The 26,864-nt window shown below is 38.9% G+C and overlaps 1 protein-coding gene across 1 annotated transcript; it reads right to left on the minus strand.

Moving 5' to 3' along the window:
- Window positions 1–19,090: 19,090 nt before the first annotated feature.
- LOC113337549 lies at window positions 19,091–21,786 on the minus strand. Its single transcript, XM_026583211.1, has 3 exons — window positions 21,531–21,786; window positions 20,326–20,419; window positions 19,091–19,778 (listed from the first exon to the last, which is right to left on the minus strand). Exons 1-3 carry the CDS (start codon window positions 21,784–21,786, stop codon window positions 19,091–19,093), a joined length of 1,038 nt encoding a protein of 345 aa, XP_026438996.1.
- Window positions 21,787–26,864: the final 5,078 nt, after the last annotated feature.

Genomic DNA, 26,864 nt, shown 5'->3' on the forward strand with positions numbered 1-26,864 from the left:
TCCTTCGCAGGATTCTACCTCAGTTTCGTAACACCTCTTTCCTTCAACCCAATCTCCCTTTATGATTCCTACACCGCTGGGGTGAGGGAATTTGATGCACTGGTGGAAAGTTGAAGCTACACCTAGAATCCCATGTAGCCAAGGTCGACCAATTAATGCATTGTAGGGTGATTCTACATCAACGACACAGAATAGGATTTCAGAAGATATTCCCTTCAATGGAATTCGCATAGTAACCTCCCCTTTAGGCTTGTTGGCAGTACCATTAAAACCATATATCTTATATGTTGATGGTATAAGATCATCATCTCTTCCTCCCATAGTTTTATAAGTATGATAAAATAAGATGTTCACAGAGCTTCCAGTATCGATTAGAATCCTATTAATTGCCCATGAATCTTCAGCTTCATCATCCTCATCTTCTTTTTTTGGATTAATTTCTAATTTTACACCAATGGATTATCATGTACCTCTTCACCTTCGGGGATTTCTTCTGCGGTAAAAGAAATAATCTGTTTCTGCCATTCCTCTAGTGGCGAGATTTTCGCAATATTCATAATTTCTCTTCCATCATTATCTCTTGCGAACACTCTACTCAAAACATTGTCATGAAAATCTTCAATTGTCTTGTATGAATGTACGATAGAGTGACAGAATAGATTCTTTGCTTTTGCACCAACTTCTATGAAGAATGTTTCCTTCTTTTTCATCGTGTTTACTTTGTGATGCTCTGGTGGTGGTGGCAATGGTTGAGATTGTGGGTGCCCTACCAAAAAGTGGTTTAGTTTTCCTTGATCTATCATTCTCAGAATAATTCTTTTTACATTTCTGCAATCATTTGTAGTATGTCCATGAAAATGATGATAAGAACAAAACTCATGACTTCTGTGGTTTGGAGGTGGTTCCGTTCCCATGTTCCATGGTGTTGGTATATTCTCCATCAAAATTATAGCTTCCCATATTTTCTCCACACTTGCATTTAGAGGTGGCATCTTGATTTCTTCCCATACACCTTGTGACCTCCTTGTCCTCTATTATAGTTTTGTCTTTGACCTCCATAAGTTTCTTGGCTGATCGAGTCTTTGAATTTGTTATTTCCACCACGATTGTAGAAATTTCTTTCTCTTTCATACCTCTTGATCTCGGCTTCCCATAGCCACCAGTTTCTGTTGATTGTTGCCCGTCACCTTTCTTGTTGTACTTGCGAAGTGCTCGCCACTGTGTTTATTAGTTTGGGTAATAAGCTTGCATTCGCTGTTTGTGAACTGGTGTTCGCAACGGTATGATTCCATTTCATTTTGCCTTTCCTCTAGAGCAATATATTCTTCCTGAAGTTCTCGCAATTCAGTCATTGTGATCGTATTCTTGACTCTGAAAATTTGGATATACAATAGGTTGGTTGCAAACATAGCATTGATAAATGATAAGATAAGATATCTCTCATCACACGGCCAGCCATTTCGCTACACATAGTCCTCCATCTTTTAGTTAGGTGCTTCAAACTTTCGCCAATCCTTTGTTTTAATCCAAACACGTCTTCAATACCAGGTCGCGAAGAATTATTACTTATATATGCCCCCAGGAATGTAGTCTGCAAATGATTGAAGGATGTTATTGTATTCTTTGGTAGACCTTCGAACCATTTTAACGCCTCCCCTGTTAAGCTGGATGCAAAATACTTGCTAAACGGCATCATGATTTTCCCATTGCAACATGCACCTCACGTAGGCTTTAATGTGTTGAATTGCACAAGTTGTTCCATCAAAAATGCTGGTTAATGCGGGCAAATTGCATTTCGGAGGTATTCCTCCTAGTTGTACTTCCCTTGTAAATGGAGTTTTCGCAGCTTCTTCTATAGCTTCATCTAATTGTCTTCTGCCTACTTCCTCTATTATTTAGCATTCCTCTCATTTCTTCTAATTCTTTAAGATTTGTTTATTTACACCTGAATTTTGATCCATTGGTCTTTTTAATTTCGCCTCCCTTCTTCTGCGTTCATGTCTTTCTTCTCTCGCGAAATTTTGCATTTCTTCTTCATATCTCATCTCGTCTTCTTCTCTTCCTCATCTCTATCTTGAATTCGCATATGATGATGTCTCTCATTTTCCCCTCCATGATTTTGTTCATTTCTTATCAATTCCATTCGCTGTCTTTCAGCCATCCTCTGTACTCTATCATACTCTTCATTGATATTACCGTTATTTCGGTTTTGTGTACGCCTTCTTTCTCGATTGTCGTGATTGCTCTAGCGAATTGTCTCCTGGATCTCTTGTTCTTCCATTTTCTCTCTCAATCTTTCAAGTTCGCAAATTAAACGTGCTTGTTCATCATAATGTCTTTCAATTTCTTCTTCAATCGTTTGTTGATTTCTTTGAGCTCTTCTCTCATGTAAAATTCTCCTTCCTTCCTCTCGATTCCCTTCGCCATCTTGATTATTTCGTCCCTGATGTTGTCCATTCCTCTCGATTCCCTTCGCCTATCATCAAAAGTTTCATTTTGTGGAACGTAACGATCATCAATCCTTTCTCTATTTTTGTGATGTTCTTCATTAGGATTTGATATTTCTTCTTGAATATTATTTCCGGCATTAATTGTGGGTGAGTTTCGCCTCATCTCTCTTCTAGTCGATCTTGAATATGATTTTGTAATACTTCTTGATCTTCTACTCTGTAGTCTCATATTTTTCATCCTGAATTCGTGATTTTGCCTTGTTAGATTTGCACGTTCTTCTGCCTAAGCTCTTCTTTCTGCATGTATTCTTCGTCTCAACGTTTCTAACGCTCCAATTTCCTCATCTCCATGAATTATTCCTTCATCTGCTTCTTGATTTCTCTCTACCTGTCTATAGTTTCTGGTTTGCTGCTCTTCTTCTACTTCTTATGCTGAATTTGATTGCCAAGTGTGTATACTCACCCTATCATAATCTGTATTCCTTCCTTCTATTAGTGTTTGTTGAACTGGTGGTTGAATTTGATTTTATCCATTATTTCTCATTCTAGTAGATTCTCCCATTTCACTTCTTTCCCTTCCAGCAATTCTCTTGCTTCTTCTAACAGTAGTTGGTTGTTCTGATGTATTTCTTTTTCTAGCCATTTCTTCAATGTTAACGAATTGCAAGAGATTATGTAAAATTATTAACCAATTACTCCAAATCTTCACAAATCTCAATATTAATCTTCAATTTTTTCTAGAATAACCTTCAATCTCCCTGTCTCTAGCGCCATTATGTAGTTGCAGGAAATCCTACACTACACCCCTCACAAGATTTCATTAACATTCAACTCATTTTAGGTTAACAATCTTAATTTTATCGATGAATCTTTGAACAATCTTACAAGAAAAGATAAAGGAATCAATAATAACCACTTCTCTAGATTTTTTCTCTCCTATTTACTTGCTTCTCAATCAGAAAAGATCTCTCCTTTTTCCTTTACAACTGAGTGGCTATTTATAGGGAATTACATAGTGGAAGACAGCTAATCTGTCCTTTATTTTGGATATGACTTGCGACATTCTCGCATCCTTACAAATGTTAATCTCGCAAACTCTCTAATTTTCGGAGGACCATCACATTTTTCTCATGATTTAGCTGACGTCGTTTATTATTTCGTTTCTGAAGTTATTCTGCGACACTGCTGTGTTGTGGTGTTAATAATTTCGCTGAGGTATTATTGCTGCGGGATTCTGATCCTACACTAGGGTTTATGAGTCATTCTTATATTGATTTGGGAGGCCTAATAGATCAGTATATTGATTGTTCTATTGCTAGTAGAGATTTGGAGTGATCCGTAATTATCGTGCAACTCCTACACTCAGAGGGATTCTGTAGAGCAATCGTGTGTGAAGATAACACTAGTAAGTGGACCTTGCGCTAAGAGTCTAACTGCTAGGATCAACCTAAGTTCACATATCTTAAAGCTTCCGGTTGGATTACACCTTGAGTATGCTACTACTTGGTGGTTCAGTTGGATAGAACTTGATATGCGAGCGCTTCGGTATCAAGTTACACAAGGAGCTTTGGGGATAACACTGCTCTAGCTGTTATTCTACGGTTGGTGATGAATGGTTCTTACGAGCGATAGATAAGTATTCTAATCCTGTTAACGCTTGGTAACGGCGAAGGATTCCTTAATCATCTCTTTTCTTTATTATTGTCTTTATATTTATCTTACAACCAAAACCCCCATTTGTTATCTACTTTATCTTGCTAATCAAATAACCTACCAATTACACAGCTCCCGGTAGGAACGATCTCATACTACCCCTATATTACCAGTTAATTAGTGGGAAATATCTTTATTAATTTGTTAAGCCTACGACAGCCCAATCAAATTTTGGCGCCGCTGCCGGGGAGCAGTTGCTAATTGATTTGTTATTTGTTTAGCTTGCTTTTATCTTCGTTTTTGTTTTGATTTTCTTTTTCTTGTGAATCGTCATGTTTCCTTACAGAAATAACATGTACGGAGCACAAGATTACACATACAACAGTGGTGATCAATATGGTTTTCAATTTCATTCATATGACAACTACCAACCATCCTATGGGTATAATCAAAACCAATCTTTTGGCTATGATCAATATCCCAAGGAACCTTATGGATATTCTCATACATGTCAACAACCTTATGACGGGCATGTAAGTGAACAATCACAAGGATGGAAGGATAGTCATGCTTCTGATAAATTGTTTTCTAGTAATGTGCATATGAAAAGTTATTATACTCAATCAAAACCTATTCCTCTTCATCGTATTTTTCCTTCACTCTTTCCAAAAGAGGAGATTGTGCACAACAGTGGAAAGCGTGTTAATGTCAGAAAACTTTAAGCAACATGAGCAGCTAGAAAAAGCCGGTGCATCACAAGAGATTCATGACGGAATTAACAAGGCCATAGACATGGAATTCAAACGTCGTTTTGATGTTGATGATTCTGAGGTTGACAGTGATTCCGATGAAGATGAACCACATCTTGAAAGTCCTTGCAACAATGATACGATTATTCCAACTCCGGATCATAATAAAGATCCTTCGCATATTCAAAAGGAGGAGATTGGGTATGAGATATCTATTGTTATAAATGGTGTAACGTACTCAAACGAAGAAACTAGGAGTTTCATCAATGAACTAGACGTTTTAGAAGAGGATTCCAATTCCGATGACGAGGTATTTAAAGAGATTGAGATTCAGAATGAAACCAAATTGATTGATTTCGTGGAAGACCCAATTGAGCTAGATAATAATAGTTTAATAGAGGACCACGATATATTTGAGGTAAATAATATACTGAATTTAATTAATAAATATGAGGATCACGTACAAGGTTTGTCTAATCCATTGCTTAAATCTATATCTATTGATCCTTTCCATCCAATTGAAGTAGATTCTAAAAGAGTTGTTAACCCAACTTTTAAGAAAATACCTCACTTAGGATTGGAGTTATGTGCTTCTAAAATTTTAAAGAATTATTTTGCTTCTAAGTATCCACCACTTGATGTGTTTGATTCGAGTATTGTGCAGGTTCACCAAGCTGAGGAACCTATTGAAGTTCCCGAATTCTATGTTCTCTATCCACTTTCGAGCGTAGAAAGGACTAAGTGTGGGGGAAACTTCAATAAAGTGATAGCTTCAATATTTATATTTTGTGCTAATATTTTTGTGAAGATGTTATTTGAATTGCAGATTGTTATTTGGAAGGATTATCAAATTTTCAGATTGCTGGTGTACGGTCGATAACAATAACGTCGGGCTGACGACGTTAAACCAAGCGCTGTGTGGGAGGAAACCCATCGGTTTTGTATCTCTATCCTTTTGTTTTTAGTTTTATTAGTTTTTCATATCATATCTTGCATTCCAATCTTAGATTTTACAAAGTCCTATATCTATAATGAAAGCTTTGACGAATTCTCGTCAGAAAATTCTGACTGCGCAGTTGTCACGAAAATAGCTCTCGAGACTTCATACGGAGTCCGATTTGAGTGTTTAACCCCAAATTTTAAATAGGACAGACTCACCTTTATTTTCCAAAAAGAAAATAAGAATTCGGAGTATGTTAAGTTGGAGCGATTGGCCTGGACATTTGAGTTTCGGTATTTTTCCAGAACTTTTTCAGATTGAATGCCTGTCAGTCCGTAGGTCATAAAAGTCATATCATTTATCGAACAACTGTTCCCTTTTGACACGTTATAGAAAAGACGTAGGCGAACAACTTTCGTTTAGGATGTTTTTCCTAGGTTCCTATCCATTTGTACAGTTTTCGAGTTTTTCAGGGCTGTTATGTCAGAAATCAGAATTTTCAGTTTTGAACATTGAGCACAATGTTGAGTTTAAGTGTGGGGGAGTAGTTAAGCATCTTTGGTTTGCATATAAAATAAGGAAAAATAATAATCTTTTATTTCTTGCATTCTTGATACTTCATCTTGTGGAGTTAATTATGAGCTATTTAGGATGACACTCTACACCTTTTTAAGGTTGAAAAAGTTCATACGACTATAGATTGAGTCCCATTTTGTCATTCTAAAATCTTTAAATATATATGTTCATTATTGAATACGAAACTCAGTTATGGTAGTTGTTTGAAAGATTCATCCTCCTATTTAATCATTACTGAATCACTTTCTTTTTATTTTTGCAGTTATATGTTTCTCTAAAGTGATTCGGTGGGATCCTGATACTGCCGTGGAAGTTGTAGCAAGGTAATCATTGGTTGAGTATATAAAAGCACCATAGACAATTTTCTAACACTCATAAAGAGTGAGCCGGGGAAAGATAAACATTTATATAAGGATCCTCTTCATTTATCGACACTAAATAAATGATAGGTCCGGAATTGCGGACTAATCATAGTCGATGAAACAAAAACCATATCATCATTATATAGCAAGTCAAAAAGACTATTGATGAGGTTCTCGACACTTGGATAGCAGTATGTGTGAAACGTTGTCCCTGTCTCCGTCTCCTAAGCAAGCGTGGAACGCAGGATCCAAGGCAACTATCATGTACTTGCTGAAAAGGAACATGCGCTTAGAGTATCTAATCATGTGGTTGAGTTAAATGGGTGCTTCTCTCAACTATTGTGATATAAATATATATCCTTTGACGACATTCATACAAGTATTGTGGGTAACATCTTTCACTTTAGTCAACATTTGCACACTTCACTTTTATATTTCCATTCTTTTATCTATCCATGTGATTCCAGTATGCGAGTGTTGTGATAAAGATTGCAACAAGTACGATGACTATCTTAGTAGAGTTTTGCAATCAGGTTGAATGTTATACGTAAGTAATTTCTTATGTGTGATGATTGGAATGTATGTGGGATGTTTGCAGCTAAAGAACTTATGCAAGCTAATTATTTGGTCTTTCTACTTTGTGTCTATCCTTAGTGGTTCTTCCAAGGGGAGAGATTGGAGTAGGTTTTGTGGGTATACCTCTTGTAAGCCTTCACGAGACTATAACTCGTCCACTAGGGACACCTAGGGGTTTAAAGGCTTGTTATACATGCTAAGTGTAACCGTTTTCTCAACGAGATGGAGTTGTTGTATTTAGGATTAGTTTTATTTATTTTGCTCGAGGACTAGCAAAAGCTAAGTGTGGGGGAATTTGATAAGTGCATAATTCATATGATTTTAGTATCCATACTTGTTTTAGCTATTATTTTTGCATGTATTCGTATTATTACTCTTGTTTTCTATTATTTGTCTTTATTAGGTGAATCATCCAAAAAGGAACTACAAAGTGCTGAAAAGAGTTAGAAAGAGAAGTATTCCAAGTATCCAAGTGGCCAAGTCCAAGAGAAGTGGAAGAAATGCGACGAAAAGGAGCAAAACGCTCAAAATAAAATAATGCAAAAAGAATGAGGTCATTCCGAGTTCGGATGAAGAAGTTGTGGCCAAAACAAGCTTTTATTGAATACCGAAGAAAGTAAAGTTCGCGGACGGGTTTCATACTTTAGTTCCGAAAATTTCTGCTGGAATTTGAAGTTCGCGGACTGGGTTTGCGAACTTAGAAAGTAGAAAACGTGTATTAATACCTTGGAAAGCCTAAGGGCACTTTTGGATTCGTTATTTCGTTATTTCGGGTCGGGTTCTTGAACCGAACTAAATACTTGATGGCCAAGCAATGTAAACCTAAAAAAAGGTATTAGGTCATGGAATCGATCATCTCATATTATACTTTTGCTCTTCATTAATATTTCATGGTTTACCCCTTTAGGGGGAAACCGGGTAATTGTGTAATCATGAGAAACTAAATCCTTTGTTGATTAAGGATGAATTCACAGTTCTAAGCGTGAAGTTTTATTATTAATACAAATCTATTGAGAGATTTTATCATCATCGTTTGTCTTTATCATATCTAGGCTTTATGAGTGATTCTTATATTGATTTGGGAGGCCTACTACACAGTATATTGATTGTTCTATTGCTAGTAGATATTTGGAGCGATCCGTAATTGACGTGCAACTCCTACACAAGTAAAAAACGTGAGAACTCTCAGAGGTATTCCATAGAGCAATTGTGTGTGAAGATAACACTAGTAAGTGGACCTTGCGCTAAGAGTCTAATTGTTAGGATCAATCTAAGTTCACATAGCTTAAAGCTTCCGGTTGGATTACACCTTGAGTGCGCTACTACTTGGTGGTTCAGTTGGATAGAACTTGATATGCGAGCGCTTCGGTATCAAGTTACACAAGGAGCTTTGGGGATAACACTGCTCTAGATATTATTCTACGGTTGGTGATGAATGGTTCTTACGAGTGATAGATAAGTATTCTAATCCTGTTAACGCTTGGTAACAACGAAGGATTCCTTAATCATCTATTTTCTTTATTATTGTCTTTATATTTATCTTACAACCAAAACCCCCTTTTGTTATTTACTTTATCTTGCTGATCAAATAACCTATCAATTACATAGCTCCCTGTGGGAATGATCTCTTACTACCGCTATATTACCAGTTAATTAGTGGGAAATATCTTTATTAATTTGTTGATCCTACGACGTCCCAATCAATAATACTGGTTTTGTTGCCAGGTAAGCGATCGGATTAGCTGTTGCTACTGCTATGGTTTCATGAGCGAGCAAATAAGATCGTAATTTTATATGGCATAAATGAGCGCTAGACATGCTTGCTCCTCTTTCGAATATCTAAACTCTGCATCTCTAAACCCTCTACTGATATAATGAATTGGGCACAACTGGTCGTTGTCGAGGTCTTGAGCCAATAGTGCTCCGATCGCCATATTGGTAAATGCAGTGTACAGGTAGAGGGGTTCACCTTTGACAGGGGGACGCAGGACCCGCGTGCTGATTAAGCATTCTTTAAGCTTCTGGAAGGCCCGCTCTTGATTATCTTCCCACTCGAATTGCTTGTTTTTCTTCAATAGCGGTGTGAATGCACATAACAGTTGTGCCATCCCTGGGATGAACCTCCGGACATAAGATACTATGCCAATAAAAGTCTGCGACTCTTTTACATTTGCGGGCGACCTCATAGTAGTTATCGCTTCTACTTTATCCGGATCGATTTGTATCCCTTTGTTGGTAACAACAAACCCCAGAAATTTTCCGGAGGTGACTCCAAAGGCGCATTTGAGAGGATCCATCTTTAAGTGATGCTTTCTACATCTGTTGAAGACATGCCTTAAGTGGTTGAGGTGGTCCTCTCATGCCCGAGATTTCACCACCACATCATCTATGTAAACTTCCATAATCTGATGCATCATGTCGTGGAAGATAGCCACCATTGCCCGTTGGTAGGTCGCCCCCGCGTTCTTCAGCCCAAACGGCATCAAAGTATAGTAGAAGTTCCCATATGGGGTCTGGAAAGCTGTTTTTTGCGCGTCTTCAGTGGACATCCTGATTTGGTTGTATCCGCTAAACCCATCCATGAAAGAGAACATACCGTATGCGCACGTGTTGTTTACCATTATATCAATGTTCGGTACTGGGAAATCATCTTTAGGACATGCCCGGTTCAGGTCTCGATAGTCAACACAGCACCGGACTTGCCATTCTTCTTTTTTACTGGTACGATGTTAGCTAGCCATATGGGACGCTGGATCGGTTTGATGAAATTGGCTTTCAACAGCTTCTCCACCTCTTCCTTGATTTCCAATTCTATCTTCTCCGGAAAATTGCGCCTCCGCTGCTTAACAGGTGGGTACTCGGGTGAGACGTTGAGGTTGTGCGCGATTAGACTGCTATCAAGACCCGACATCTCGTCATGCGTGAATGCAAACACATCCCGATACTCGCGGAGCAGGTTAACCAGTCGTGATTTTTCTTTTCCTTCCAGGTGCTTGATAATGCGTATGCAGCGAGGTTCATCTTCCGAGCCAAGGCTTACTTCTTTTAACCCGTCGAGGGTCGGATCGGGTCTCGTCTTTTCTTCAGGCACGCCTTTTATTATTTCTTCTTCCGATATCAAAGACTCTACCTATTCCTGCAATTCTTCAATTACTGGGGTTGGTTCCATCATTTCCTCGTCCACTGATGACATAGCACAGTCATGTTGCTGAATGGAAGCTTCCCCGGCTAATTTCTATAAGCGATAAACATGTCCGCCCTCTGGTCACGAGAAGCGTTTGAACTGACTATTCTTTGTTTCGACTACAACTCTCTTATTACCCGTGGCAGGCCCCATCCGTGATGAGATAAAGACTAACTTAGCCTCTCCTTTTGTTTGTACCTCAGGATGGAATTCTTCCAACTTTTGGAGGGTGTGAAACGCTCCAACGGTTCTCCTTGGTCAATGACCGGCTGTGTGTAGAAAACTGCATCTTCCATGTAAGCCTTCTCTGGACCGAACGGATTACTTGTAGCTGGGATCCAAAATTGTTTCCTCCAATATTAGTCTTGACACATTGGTGATATGTAGACGCTACTACCTTGTGGTTCAGAAGCCATCCTCGCCCTAGTAGGACATGAAAAGTGGTATCATCCTCGAGCACGTAGAAGGGAATGAGCGCTCTGATAGGTCCGATCTTCATCATCAGATGTACTATTCCCATTGTCGTCTGAGTCTGTCCCCCAAATCCTCTCACAGTCGTTGCGCGCATTTTGATCGATGTTCTTGATACCCCTAAGGATTCTAATGTGTGTAGGGAGATCGTATTAAGGGATGCTCCGCCATCTATGAAAGCTTGCTTGAGGGGCTGTTTGTTAATATCGGATGTGAGGTATAAGGGTCGGAGGTGTTCCCCTGGATAACATATATCTTCGTCAGTGAAGGTAATAGCTTCTCTAGGCATCGGATTGTACACCTTTACAGATGCGATTTCTATAGCTTTGGATGCCTCGCAGACTTGGTCCTCGCTGAAACCAAGAGAATCGAAGAATTGTTGGCCCAAAACAGCGAATTTGCTGGCGATTCCATTTGTGTCTGAAGAGATGGTTGTCTCGGATGCTTCACACGCTTCCCCTTCATCCGCGTCTTCCCATGGTCTCCAGGTTTCTCCTTCTGTGGGTTCATGTGAAATCATCATGACTTGGTGCTGAGGGAGTGAATCCTTTTGGATGATTTGTTATCCTATCTCTAACTCGCCTCTGGCTCATTTTCTCTGGACTATCTAGCGCATATAAAAACACTCCATAGTCGGATGATGGACCCTCCTGTGATAATGTCAGTATCGTTCGTGCATCTTATCTGTCGCGGTACGTTCTGTAGCCACGGGTGGCAGAGTTTCTTCATTGTTTGCCACCATTGCACTAGAAGTCCTATTATCTTCTCCCTGCTGAATGGCAGTGGTGGTGGAGGATTTGATCTTCCTCCATCCGCTCTTCCCCCTCTCCTGCCGAACTGTCCTCCTCGGTAAGGACAAAAAGCAACAGATCCTCCTTTTCCTCTGTAGCCTCCTTGGTCATTGATGCAGCGTTAAGAGAATGTAGTTGCCAATTGTGTCCTCTTGTCCCAGAATTCATAGCGTCCTCACAGTCTGATATCCGGGCGGCAGCCTCTTCGACCTCCACAAAAGTCTGAAACTTGAAATTCGTCAAGTTTAGCCGAAAAATGGCATCCATTCCTCGAATACAAATCTCAACCAAGCGCTCCTCCGGGATGTCCTCATGACATTCCAGCGTGAAATCTCGGAAGCGGGTGATATACTTCCCGATCTCTTCTCCTACCCGTTGGGTGCATCTCCCTAAATCTATCGTTGTGACTCTTCTTTATGCGGAATAAAACTTCTTTAGGAAAAGTTGCACCATGGCGTACCATGAGCTGATGCTTCCGGGTTTCAAGTTATCATACCAGGTGAAGGCGTTGTCCGTGAGTGACTTTGGGAATTATCTCATGCAGATACTTTCATCCTGATCGTACGAGTTCATTGCTGATATGAAGCGGCTCACATGTTCTCGCGCATTTCCTTTTCCTCCACATGTCTTGAATTTTGGTGATGTATAATCCTCGGGATACAGGTAATCAGCGACCTCTACAGAGTATGGGGCTCCAGTGAATCATAAGCGTTGTGCTTTGTCACTCGGTAGTTCGCCTCCAAGTACTTTGCAATCGCGTCTTCTGTCATACCCGGAGTTTTGCTTTTCGTGTTGGCTGTTTTAGTAGTTCCTATATTCTGCTCCCTTGCTCGCTTCAGACGTCCGCGTAGATCCTGTTGCTTCTTAATGGACACGTCTAGTTCTTCCTGTATTTCGGACATCTCCTGCTCGCTTGTTTCTGCTACAGCCTTTTCTTTGAGAATTTCTCCTTTCTTCTGAGACGCTCATGCACCTTGTACAATAGGCATGGTAACTAACTTGGAAACGTATTTCTTCATCACTTTCTCCTTGTACGTCTTCCAAAGTAACATGGTCCAGGTTAGGAAGTGCTCCGCCCGCCGGTACCTCCTGGATCGCACTTGGGAGTATCATGCTGGAAAAGAGGCTAAGAACCTCCCATTGTGGTCGCAATGTTGAAGGGTAAAATGTGGGAAGGAGGAACTAGCCCTAATCGCAGAAAGTACTCCCAAGGAGAAGGTAGGTTTGTGGAAGTAATGGGGAATTAATGATGATCCCAAGAAATGAACCCTCTTTCCCTTTTATAATGACCCTCTTATGGATAAATGTCCACAAGCTTAATATATTGCTAAACTACCATTTCCCTTTCCTTAAGTTAATACCAAACCCTAGAGGGATTTTTTCTTGGGCCAAAGCCCAACTTCCTTAACATGCTCTTAGGTGAACTAGGACTTTCCCATCTTAATGGGTTATGCATAGTCCCCCAAGTCTCCTTGTCCTAAAGGGGACCCTTAATAGGTTAAGGGGTCACCTATTCCAGGATTGGTTATTTTCATGTATCAACAGAGCGCAACTGTACCTTGGATCAGTCTGAGATTGATCGGGGTTCAAGTACAGTCCAGATTGAAGTTAGTTTGTAGTAGGCTAGTGTCTGTAGCGGCTTAATACAGTGTGTGTTCAATCTGTACTAGGTCCCGAGATTTTTCTGCATTTGTGGTTTCCTCGTTAACAAAACTTTTGGTGTCTGTGTTATTTCTTTTCCGCATTATATTTTGTTACTCCCTCCGTCCTAGTTTAGATGCCAAAATTAGATTTTGCACAAAGATTAAGAAACACAAAGAGAATAGTTTTTTTCCCATAATTATCCTAGGTTAGTATTTAATGTTCCCAGTTTTTAGATGTCTAGGTTTTTGTTGTTTAGTTGGAAAAATTCAAATTAGAAGAAATATATAGAGAAAAATATTTAAGAGTGTGTCTTGAAAATTAAATACACAATTCTCCATGTTATGGCATGATTCCAAGTTAGGGGAAAATCAGGATAAAAGGTGGAAAATATGGAGTATAGCAAGTATTCTAGGACAAAAAAAATCCCCAATTTTGGCATCTAAACTAGGGCGGAGGGAGTATATAATTGAAATATCACAGGTTGTGCGTTGAATCGATCAATCGGTAAATCCAACCTTTGGTTGTTGATTGATACTTGAATATTGGTCTTTGGTATCGTTCAAGTTAATTTCTCTTGTGTTCAATTACACTCGCAAATTTCTATTTGCTTGAGTAAGTATTGAATCGATAAATTGAGATATAACTCCTTGATATACTTTTTATAAGATTGTGTCTGACTGTCTAGTTGATTCTCTTAAAAGTATATTGGAGTTTGTCCATACAGATTGCTAAGCGAAATATTGGGTGTGGTTGTTAGACCCCCGCTTTTTCAAACATTGGCTCCTGATCGTGCTCTGGAAAATTCTGTCATGGCTTATTCTCCTCCTGAGACTGTTGATGTGAAAGAGGAACAAATCGCAGGAGTTGGTGCGACTAATGCAGCTGTTGAAGCTTCACAACGGTTGGGTTTAATTTCCATTGCATTGAGTTTGTCGCCCCCAAAGACTGAGTCTGAGTCATCTCGCATTTCCAAGCGCGATAAACGTATTGTTGTTGAATCAGAGGTTAGATCCTTTTGTTGTGTTTATTTCTTCCTCTATTCGTATTGGTTCTGATATTTTGGCATTGTAGGAATTTCACCATCGTTTGGTTCAGGTTGAGGAGCTTAGCAAGGCTGAGGAGGTCATTGATGACTTGAGGAGGCAGTTGTCCGAGCTATCTTTTGGAGTGAGTGATGTTGCTAAGCTCCGTGAGAAGAATGAGGAGCTTAAAGGTGAGATTCCACATATTTCTTTTATTTTCCCGCATGTTTTGTTTTCACACCATCCTTCTTGATTCTTAGGCCTTTCGTAATTAAGCTTTAAACCGAAAACGCACATCCGAACGATATGAGTTTGAATTTTCCGCGAATGACGCTCGAGGTGAATGTGATGCTCTTAAAGAGGATATTTCTCAGTTGGAGGCTGATCGTTTGAGTTTACGTGGTCGGATAGTGGGTCTTCAGATTGATAATTCTAGTTGGCGCGCTCGTTCAGATCAGTATTGTTCCTTGTCTGGTCAACTTTCCAAGGCTCTAGAGGTGTCCAATATGCTAAATTGCGCTCTTCTTGACGAGAATCAGACAATGTCTGGTGACGTTCGCGGTCTAAAGAATAACAAGCTTTCTTTTGATGGTGCGTATTATAGGCTTTCTAGGGATCGTAATTTATTGAAGAGTTCCCTTCAGTATCAGAAGGATGTATCAAACGATATGGCGTCAAAGTTAGCGAGATTATCGAAGGAAAAGGATGAAGTCTGTTAGAGCAGAGATAAATCTTTAGAAGATCTTAAGTTATTTCAAAATTATAACCATCGTCCTGTAATTTCACATGATCTTCGTGTAGTTGTTTCGCAAAATAAAGGTAGTCTCGAAGGCTGCCACAATTTTTGCCTCAGTCTTGCTTTCCTTCTAAGTTCTATTGTTTTAACACTCCTTCTTCTCAAAGGAAGTAGTCGCGCTGAAGAAGAAACTTGCGACTTCCCAGAAGGGTCTAGCCAAAGCTCTTAAGGAACGGGATTCTGCTTCCCGACAATTTTCTTCATATTCTCGCTTAGCAGCTGAAGTTTCGCAGGAGCGCGATGATTTGAGAAAGGACAAGGAAGAATTGGAGAATTCTTATTCCATCTTGGATTAAGAGAATTAGTCTTTCATAGAGGGGGATGATAGGAAATACTCCAAGGAGAACCAGCGTCGCGTGAACGAAGAGTCTCAGCTTGCAGTTAACTGGGTTTGTGACAAGCATGGGCTTCCATGCGAAGTTTATCCTCAAGTTCCTGTTAGTGACGATGAAGAAGAGGAAAATCTGACCGCGACTTCTCCTTTGGGTGATCGTGCTGGAGAATCTGGTCATGTCGATGTTGGTGATGCCGAAAAAGAAGGGGATGTCTTAAACCAGCGGGTCTCTGTCGTTGCTGATGCCCCAGCTCAAGTTGTTCCTATGCCCAAGGTTGCGAAATCTTCTCAGGATGTTCTTGATGTCGTTTCTTCTTAGATTTTCTTTCTTCTCTATTCGCAATCATCCCCAACCCCTTTCTTTGTTCTAGGCGCTCCTAAGCTTTGGTGGGGGGGGGGGGGGGCAAAAATTGGCTTTGACTATCTCTTTTATTTCTGTACTTAAGATGAAACAAGTAATTCTAGTTTTTATCTAATCTTAGCATGTTTATAAATATTTGACTGAGGGGGTGGGAAGCATATAAGTTTTAGTATTCACATACTTGCCTCTGCTTCCCACCTCCGAGGGAAGCTCATTATCTTAACTTGTTATATGAACATTATTCTGTGCGAGTTATATCATGCTTTCTAAGATGATCATCATGCGAAAAATGGATTCGAATTTTTACGAATATCGATAAGTGCCGAAAAAAAGACTAAATGTATGCTAACTATTTATTTTGCGACTCGTGCATGCGAGGTTTATCGCATATTAGAGGTTTGATATGTGTGTACGATGCAGATTTATGACAATATAGATATTTTCTGAGGTACTTCCTTTCATGTTGTGGTCACTAGAATTTTTGAATTTGTAAATTGTGTAATCATTGGCCATCGATAAGGAAGTCACCCCTAACCATTTCAGTTGGGCTCCTCTCATCCAGTTATGCAACGACCAGTGTTGTCGTGACCTCTTTCCTTTTTCCTATGTGGCTCTGGGCGCGAGATAACACCCTAAGTGGGATTTATTTGGGCCATCTACTATCTCCATTGGATATGTTTCGACACCCCTTACCGGAGAACTTTTCACTGAGTGGTTCGTTCTCAGTGGCCTCCAGCGCAAAGGCATTTCGCCCCAATAGTAACTTCTCCAGGATGCCCCAATTGTGATGCGTGTTAGGGCTTATGGTCGCCTCTTACGTGATCGTGCTAAAACGTCGTCGCACGACCACGTGAACTAAGTTGACACGTCACAATCGTAGTCTCAGCCTCCCTAGTTATAGGGTTTATAATAGTGACTTGCTGCCCCTTATTGAGGTCTTACGAGGAAATTTTGTAGCTTTGTCCCAGAGACTTTGTTTCGCCTTTGTTTGATTGCTTATAGAGAACTTTGCTTCATATTAAGGGTTCATAGCCTGCTTTTCTCTGCTACATCATTTCACCATTATGTTTGATCTTTCAGATAATAGCCTTTGCATGACATGTTTCATTGCTTTCGCCTTGATTCATTGTTTTTCCGAAATCAGTCTTGGTTTCTTGCTGTTGTTCCACGATTCCTCCTTTGTCTTTGTTGTTTATTGGATGGTTGATGACAGCATGGCTCATGATTTCGCTGAACTGTTCCTTCCACCTTGATATCAAATCTTGTATGCTTTTATCTCGTTCTCTTTTCAGGTTAAACAGAATGTTTCTTCCTGTTTTGAGCAATTCGAGTTGTGCATGAGTACTTATAAACATTTCTTGCAACGAGTCACTATCTCCTAACGGTGTTCATACTCTGCTGTTTCATTTGGTTCCACTATCTTTTCGGGGAGAAAACTTTGCGACTGATTAACTTTGCGAGGTATTCTTGTTTCACAGTGCTTTAATATCTTTTTTATCTTTCGCAAGTTTGCACTCGCGCTGGTCATCCCAGATTCGGGTTGGTCCTTTGCTTTTTGCCTTAGAATTTTGTTCCGGTGCCCTTTCTTCGTTGTCTGATTCTTTTCTCGCACCCTTATCATATTGATCATCAGCCTTTTTGCTTGCTTATCATCTTTCACATTCTGCCTCTGTTTATCTTTTAATTTTGCTTTTCCGTCATATTGTTTCACATCTGTTTCATTACATCTCTTCGCGTTGATGCAGTCTCCCCGGATTTCTCCAATCCCCGACGGCATAGGGAATCAAATTCGTCTATGAAAGGTTGACGCGACTCCCATAACCCCATGAATCCAGGGTATCCCGATGATGGCATTATAGGGAGACTCCATATTCACAACACATAAAGTGACTATCGTTTCAAGAGTTCCCGCGGGGATGACCAAGGTAATCTCGCCCTTTGGACTTGACGCGACACTATTGAATCCGTAGATCGTATATGTGGTTGGGATCAGGTCTGAGTCACTGTATCCCATAGTTCTGAACGTGTGGTAGAACAATATATCAACTGACTTCCAGTATCCACTAGGATTTTGTATATTGTCCACGGTCGCCCATTTTCGTCTTCGCTTTCTTCCCACTTGGAGTGTGGTTGCATATTCATGGTGACTACTAGAGGATCAGAGTGCATTCTTGCTCCTGTTGGCGTGTCCTCTGTTGTGAAGGAAATTGGTTGTTTTTGCCATTCTTCGAGGGCGCGGCTCTTGGTTACCAGGTGTATTTCTTCGCTGTTTCGATCCCTTTTATAAACCAGGCTTAAAACATTATTGTGAAAGTTGCCGATGTCTTTAGTGGAGTGAATTATTGAATTTATCTGCCTTGAATTTTGTCCAATTTCAATCCGATAGATGACAGCTGGCTGTTGTTGTGGCGGAGCCCTTGGTAGCTCGTGTGTCTCCAGAAACTGATTAAATATTCCTCTCTCAATTAATCCCAGTAAAATTTTGTCGCACATTTCTGCATACTGCGGTGCCATGGCCATGGAACCGGTGACACGCGCAGAAATCACCACCTCTTCCTCCTTGTGAAGGTTCTTTCCCTATGTTCCCTGGTATCAGTATTTCTTCGGTTAATATGACCGCTTCCATTTCTATTGGGGTGTTTAATCTGGGAAGTTTCACGTCATCGAACGGTGGATAATTTGGTCTTCGCTTAAACCTCTGGTTATCATTGTATCATGTTCTTCAGTCATTGTTGAATCGGCCTCCTTGGTTGTCGTATCTCTTTGCCGGATAGTTGTATGTATGAAGTTTATCCCCATATTCTCTCTGAAACCACTCCGCATATTTGCTTGACATGGCTACCTCTTTCGCAGTACTTTCCTTCGCCTGCTTTCCTCGTTCTGTATTTGAGGTACTTTCAACATTACTTGCTATTCACGGCATGAGTGTCGCACTTCCTCATTTCGCAACTGTGATGGTTGTCATGCTAGCATTGATTTCCCTCTGATTCTCTTCTAGTTCTATGAACTCTTCCTGATATTCTATTAATTCTTGCATATCGATTTCGTTTCTGTGTCGGAATATTTCTACATACAAAAGATCAGTTGGGTATAAAGCATTGACGAAGGCGAGGATTATGTGTCGCTCTGATACTTCTCTTGCAGATTCGCTACACATGGTTCTCCATCGCGTGGTCAGACTTCATAGAATTTCTCCATGCGCTTTCTTTAGGTTAAAAGCATGTTCAATCCCTGCTTTGGCCCGGTTGCTGGTTATGTAGTTTCCTAAGAAAAACCTTTGCATTTGCGCGAATGAAGTCACCGATCCTTCGCATAAATTATCGAACCATAATGAAGCTTCTCCAGTCAGACTGGATGGAAAATATTTGCACAACACCGCCTGATGCTGGGCCCATGACATTAGTGTGAGATTATAGGCTTTCATATGTTGTACTGTACTTCCTGTCCCGTCGAAGATGCTGGAAAATGTTGGAAGAGCACACTTTGCGAGGATAGGTGCTTGTAATATCTCGCGAGAAAATGGCGATCTCTCTGCTTCCTCTATGGCTTCTGCCAACTTCATTTTCCCCCCTTGCTTGTTATTGTTTTTCATTGATGCTTTTAGTTCTTCAAGCTGTCGTAGTATGGTTTGGTTTGCGTCAGTCTGCTCTTTTTCCCTTTGTTTGGCTACCTCTGATGTTCTTTGTTCTACTATACTTCTTTCTAAAGATCTTCTTGCATCTCGCTCCAAGCTGGTTTCTCTCCTACATCTCTGGATTTCGCGTTCTGAAGTACTTCCTCTTCTACCATCATATCTCTGTACTTCTTGTTCTAGATTTCTCTCATTTCTAGATTCCTTCACCTTTCTCTTCGTTCTTCCAGTCTCCTTGCTAGATCGCGAGTATTTTCTCTTTCACGTACGCCTTGTTCGTACTCAATATGGTTGTTTTATACTTCCCTCTCCTCGCTATGGCGTCCTCTCCTCCTTCTTGATGAACTCCTACTTGTTTGAGTTTTTGTCTCCCCAGTATGGGTTCGTTCTTGCATATTTTCATGTAGTCGGTCATTTTCTTCTATTAACAAGGATTTTTTTTTGCCAGGTTTGCTCGTTCTTCTTCCAATTCTGCATCTCTTGCTCTACTTCGCTCGAGTCCTTGCCTCAGTTCTCTTTCAATTCGCCTGTCTTGTGCAAGATGCTATCTTAATTGTTGAATGGTCAGATTGTCTTCTTCGCCAGGATTCTCACCTCTTCCTTGTGTCGCATTCTATTAATCTTCCATAGTCTCAGTATCAGACGTATGCACCACACCTTCTTTGTAGATAATTCTCTCTTCGTCGTTGCTTTGTTTCGTTGTATTTTTGGTGATGGCATTATTGTTCTGCTCACCCGTATCTATGATAGAAAGCAGACTGTGGTTGCGGTTATGTCGCTCTAACCCTCTTCTTTCTCCATCAGCTGAAGTTTCAGCTTCACCTCTGGTTCCTCTTCTGTTTGCCAATCTGTTGCTTCTCCGAGTAGCAATAACATGTCCTGCTCTTGATGTAGTTCGCATTATTTTTTTAATTAGAGGTATTGATGGACATAATTTATAGTTTCCAAAAGGAACTTGATGGGGATTTTTCCATTGTTTGGTTGTTTAAGGGAGGTATTATGAGAGAATCTTATCAAAATCTTCTTATCAGGGTTTTGAGAGGTGTGTGGTTCTTTAGTCAGAACTTCTTCAAACTACACAACGGTGTGTTTATCGGAACTTCATGGTGGTGATGATCTTTTGAAGATGGGATTTCTTTGGGATAGGGGAGGAAGATATATTTTTAGAGCAATGATGACTTCAGACATCGAATAAACAAATTCTCATGATGGACAGAAAAATGGTGGTCGTAAGAATAACAAATGAACTTAAGTAAATGATGATTTCTAGGTGAATACTAGCAGGTGAGGATAAATCCTCCCTGTTTCTAGCGCCAAAATGTAGTTGCGGAAAATCCCACAACTACACCCAATGAGATGATAATAACACAAATCCTAAGTCATGAGAATCAACTTAAACATGAATGATATTATACACCACTTGACACTAGTATGATCTTCTTAAATACTTTTTATTGAATGTAGGGTGTTCTTACAATGATTACATAGGTATTTGGTACACAATAATGGAAGAAATGGATCTTGGAGTAAACTTTAATTGATTCTCTCTTTTCTTTATGAGTGTTTCTTAACTCTCTTACTTGACTGAATTTTACCACAACTTGCCTCTCTCTTTATCATTTGAATCCTTATATAGGCAAATATATCAGTAGAAGACAACTGGAGATCACATGCAAGATCTCTGTTAGATGATGTTATTTCAGTTTGTCTTATTCGCCAGGCTTTGGGCTACTTCGTGCTCTTCTTGATAGATGTCGCATTGTTCTTGTCGCGTGGTTGCTCTTCGTGCTTCTTTCTTTTTATCGCGTAATTACTCTTCTCCTAATTTCTTTCCTCTTCGTGTTGGTGGTTGTCTTTGCTGAAGCGAAATTGTGGTTTTGTTATGTGCGATATTTCGCCCCTACATGCAAAGAATCTTCCATTAAGCAAAATCTGTTTTTTTATGCTAAGAAACTTCTTCATTGAACTTAAAATTTACATAGAGACTTACCGATAGTCCATTCATCCCTTATAATTTTCCTGTATTTATCTGGGATGTTACACCAAAATTCAAAAGAGGACATATCAGTTCTTGCATCGTCAGCTATAACATGAGCAGCCTTATTTGTTGTTATTTTAACATATCTTACATCATAATAGTTCATAGTAGAAACTAAATGCCTTATTTCCTGTACAATTCCTTGATTCAACCAGTGAACAGAGGAGTTGGCATTTTTAAGAGAGTTAACTACATTTTGACAATCCATTTCCAAAATAACCTTCTCAAGTTTCCTTTCTTTGGCCCACAGTATAGCTTCTTTCAAGGCCAAACATTTAGCCCTTTATGGATCTATTACTCCATAGAAGTACTTTCCCTTGATGCCCCAACCTGTTCCTGCAGAATCTCTAATAATTAGTCTTATTCATATCTTCCCCGAAATAGAATCAAAAGATGCATCAATATTTATTTTAAAATAATTGTTTTCTGGAGGAAGCCAAACATTTTGTTGCTTGAAATCAGTGACAACATTCTGAGAGTTAATAGCAGAAGAGCAGTGAGAGATCATGTAATTTATACTAGCAGTTGTCTGTGACTTATTAATAGTTTTTTTTTGAAAGATTTTCATGCATCTATTTTTCCAAATCTTCCAAGGTGTACACATTAACGTAAGAATCCAATATGATCTCTGATCTGTATCAGTATGTTGCGAATAACTAAACCAACTAGTAATCCATGTTATCAAGTTAAGACGTTGATGCTGAATGCTTGACACATTAACATTCATAGAAAGCCATACTGATCTAGCATGATCACAGTCAATAAGAAGATGTTGCAAAGACTCCTCCATGGTTAGACAGTTTGGATGATTAACTTTTGTTCCTGCTTTATAATAACACAGTTTTTTCCCTGTGGGTACTATGCCTTTAAGAAATTTCCATATGAAAAGTTTAACTTTATGTGGGGCATTTGATTTCCAAAGATGCTTCCATATAATGGGAGGGATTTGCTGATTATGGTAACCTATGTTCTGAGAAGTAGAAATGAGTTCCTTGTAGGCTGATTTAACATTAAATTCTCCTGTTCTACTTGGTTCCCAATCTAATTTGTCTTTACCATGCTGAACCAAATACATATTAAGAATCATTTCAGATATATGGTCAGGAAAGACTGCTTTGATTAAAGTTTCATTCCATCTTCTAGGGTTGTGAAGCATCAGATATGATACATAGACTATTCTAACTGGATGTCGAAAAGAGTCTTTAGGGTATGGTGGAGTGTCTAGACCTCTGACCCATTTATCATACCAGACTAAGATTTTAGTGCCACACCTAACATCCCAGCTATGATATTTTTTCACTATTTCTAGGCCATGTTCTATCCCTTTCCAAACCCATGATGAATTTTTGTTTGCTTCCTGCAAATGAATAAACTCATAATTAAGTGAGTATTTAGCTTTCATACTCTGCAACCCATGGCTTGTCAGGCTATGTACACAGGATCCATGCTAACTTAGTTATTAGTGCCTTGTTGTACTGTTCTAAATTTTGAAAAGCTAGACCCCGTTCTTCTTTAGAAACACACAAAGAATCCCAAGCCACTAAATTTAGACCCCTATTATTGTTATGTCCCCACTAGAATTTCCTTTGAATTGTGTCTAATTGCTTTATAGTGTTCACAGGTAGCTTGAGGTTACTCATGTAATGTGTTGGAATGGAATTAAGAACAGATTTTACCATTGTGGTTCTTGCAGCCTGATTGAGAGTTTTTGAGGACCAACCTTGTAGTCTGTTAGAAAATTATTATTGAAGCAAAAGAGGATGTCTTTGATTTACCAAGAAGAATAGGAAGGCCTAAATATTTGTCTAACCCCAAGACTGTTCACCATTTCTACTTTATGTCCATGAGATAAGTTCCCTGAGATGAAATCTGCCGATTTATTAAAGTTGATCATTTGACCCGATAATTCTCCAAATTCTTTTAAGATTGATAGTATGTTGTTTATACTTTTCGAATCTGCATGAAAAAATAAGAGATAATCATCTGCAAAGAGCAGATGATTTATTGAGGGTGCATTATGAATAACTTTAATTTCTTTAATTAGTTTATTTGCTTCAGCTCTGTTTAAGGATCCAGTCAAATACTCCATAGCTATAATGAATAGATATGGCGACAGGGGATCACCATGTCGCAAACCTCTCGATGGAATATAAGGCTCACATGCTTCCCCATTTAATTTGATCGAAACTGAAGTAGTTGAAATACTTTGTTGTATTAAAGCTCTCCATTGTTCTTCAAACCCTAAATTTTGAAGCATTTTATCTAAGAAAGTGCACTCAAGCCTATCAAAAGCTTTCGACATGTCGATCTTTAAAGCTATTTGTGGTGTCTTCTTCTTAGATTTCTTCATAGAGTGTATTAATTCATGATCCAGTACTATGTTATCATTAATTAATCTGTGTGGAACATATGTTGCCTGAGTAGGAGCAATGATTTTTTCCATCATTGGTTTGAGCCTATTAACCAATATCTTGGAAATAATTTTATAGGAGCAGTTACAAATACCAATTGGTCTATAATCATTCGATGTAACTGGATTTTGAGTTTTTGGAATGAGGCAAGTCAGGGTTTGATTGAGATGAGATGGCATGGATTTAGTAATGAAAAATTGTTGAACCATATTGATGATATCTGCTCCTACTGTATGCCATTGAGTCTGATAGAAACCCGCAGGGAAGCCATCAGGGCCTGGCGAATTCCAGCTTGCTAAACCTTTAAGAGTGGAATGAATTTCCTCAGCAGATGGTGTCATAATCAGCCTCTGATTTTCCTCATGACTTATAATTGGAGTAATAAAAGAAAATGAAGAATCATGAAGAACTGGAGAAGTAGTGGTAACTATAGTGGAAAAATGTTTGGTAAGGAAATATGCCAGTTCATCTCTTGTACGATACCAAATTCCTTGAGAATCTCTAAGAGCAGTAATGTTATTTCTCGATCTTCTTCTATTAGCTAAAGAATGAAAATAATCCATATAAATTGTCGGCATCCTTGATCCAATGATCTCCAGATTTTTCCTGCCAGTATTGGGCTTCAATTTTCTTCCAATAGTAAACATTATCCACAGTTTGCCGAATAAAAGCACTAGTGGCATCTGAATAAGGAAGATATTGAAAATGATGTAACAATTCTTTATGTTTTTTCAGTTGCTGACTAATATGGCCAAAGTGATTTTTGTTCCATCTAGAAAGATCTCTTCTTGTAACTGAAAGCTTATCCTTAAAATTTTGAGAAGAACCCCAAGATTTAGAGATAATCTCATTACAAGTAGAATCTTGTAACCTACACCTATAAAATTTCCAATTATTTCTAGGTTTAAACTCTATTGTTTCAGTTACTAAAAGAAGAGGACAATTATCCGAAGCCAAAAAAGGAAGATGAAAGACCTTAGAATTAGGATATTCTATTAGAAACTGGGAATTGTGTAATGCCGTATATATTCTTGCTCTTTTGTAACCCTTACCATTTGTTTTATTAGACCATGTATAGTTACTAATCTATTGTGTTATTAATCCAGTTATCAATGGATGTAGAATCAGAAGCTTTCCCTTTGTGCAAGAGATTTATTTACCTTATATTGGTAGATCGGAAGCGGCACATTAATTCTTCATGAAGCCAATGGCGAAAATAGTGAATGTTGAATACTTGATAAGTGCTCCAACCACCCCTAAAATCTTAGTGTAAATTGAATTATTGTCCCTCCTTCTGATGGGCCTTCACAAATATCCCTAAGCCTCTTTACAAATATCCCTGATGGCATAATTGAAATTGTCAATAGAAATATATTTTGGAATATCCCTTATTTAACCTTTCCCTTATTCTTTTAACCCTACCCTACGTAATTTCACTTCCAAATATAACGATTTTATATCTTTTCTTCTTCTCTCCTTCTGTTTCAACGCACCACCAACACCTCTGCAACTATCACCACCAGCTCCGTCGTCGTTGCCGCCACCACCACGTCCTCCGCTATTAACAACAGATCTATTACTATGTTTTTGTCAAACCAGATCTAAAAATTGAGAGAAGATTATCAAATTGAATCGTCGTAATCATGATGAAAAATTAAAACTTTATTCAGAATCACATCTTGAAATCGATTCACACTCTCTACAATATATTTCTATAGAAATTGTAATAAGGTGTTGTAATTGGCAGTACAGTGGTAGTGGAGGAGGATTTGTACTCGAAAATCCATCGTCGTCATCATCAGTGGTGTTAGATTTTGGATAATGTTTTATCAGTGGTGTTAGATTTGTATCAAATGATTTGTTTTTTTTAATTAGTCTTATTTGTATAGATAAGAGGTTCAATCTAAGATGTTTAATTATGGTTGATTCATATTTCATAACTATACGAAGCTAATTTGTTGGTTTGCAGCCATGTGCGTGGGAATCCAACCAGAAAGCTGATATATATGTTTGTGGCTTACCGCCTTTGGTTTCCAGTGGGTACAGAGGACGCCCTAGATATCCAGTTCACATGAAAATTCATCTTTCTCTAATGGAAGCTTGGTCTTGAAGTTGTTGTTGTTTATGAAGCTACACGTGATGATCAATTGTTGTTGTTTATATGTTTTTATGGGATCAATTGTTGTTGTTGACCCAATTTTTTATGGGATCAACTGTAGTTGCAGGAAATCCTACACTATACCGCTCACAAGATTTCATTAACATTAAACTCATTTTAGATTAACAATCTTAATTTTATTGATCAATCTTTAAACAATCTTACAAGAAAAGATAAAGAAATCAAAAATAACCACTGCTTTAGATTTTCTCTCTCCTATTTACTTGTTTCTCACCCAGAAAAGATCTCTCTCCCCTTTTCCTTTACAACTGAGCGGCTATTTATAGAAAATTATGTAGTGGATGACAGCTAATCTGTCCTTTATTTTTGGATATGACTTGCGACATTCTCGCATCCTTATAAATGTTAATCTCTCAAACTCTCTAATTTTCGCAGGACCATCACATTTTTCTCATGATCTAGATGATGTCGTTTATTATTTCGTTTCTGAAGTTATTCTGCGACACTGATGTGTTGTGTTGTTAATAATTTCGCTGAGGCATTATTGCTGCGAGATTCTGATCCTACACCTTGCCTCTTCTCATATCTTCTCTGCGAAGTAGAAAATGATGTGAGAAATGTCACAGTTGTTCATCTCTTCATATTCTGCATTTATCACACGTATTCTTCCTTTCATCTATTTCTTGACACGTCTTCTGTAACCGCCGCTTTTCAACCGCTAACGTCTTTTTGCATTAATGGTGTTTATTTCTTCGA

The sequence above is a fragment of the Papaver somniferum genome, unplaced genomic scaffold (genome assembly GCF_003573695.1).
Source record: "Papaver somniferum cultivar HN1 unplaced genomic scaffold, ASM357369v1 unplaced-scaffold_160, whole genome shotgun sequence".
In the NCBI taxonomy this organism is placed as follows: Eukaryota; Viridiplantae; Streptophyta; class Magnoliopsida; order Ranunculales; family Papaveraceae; genus Papaver; species Papaver somniferum.

Bases quoted from the DNA above. Each gene is read 5' to 3' on its own strand.
- LOC113337549 (XM_026583211.1), bottom strand. From the start codon at position 21,786: ATGGATTGTCAAAATGTAGTTAACTCTCTTAAAAATGCCAACTCCTCT. The intron at 20,420-21,530 runs GTAAGTCTCTAT...CATCAAGAGCAG, and splicing joins AAGGGATGAATGGACTATCG to GACATGTTATTGCTACTCGG. The intron at 19,779-20,325 runs GTTAGAGCGACA...CTCGCGATCTAG, and splicing joins GCTGATGGAGAAAGAAGAGG to CAAGGAGACTGGAAGAACGA.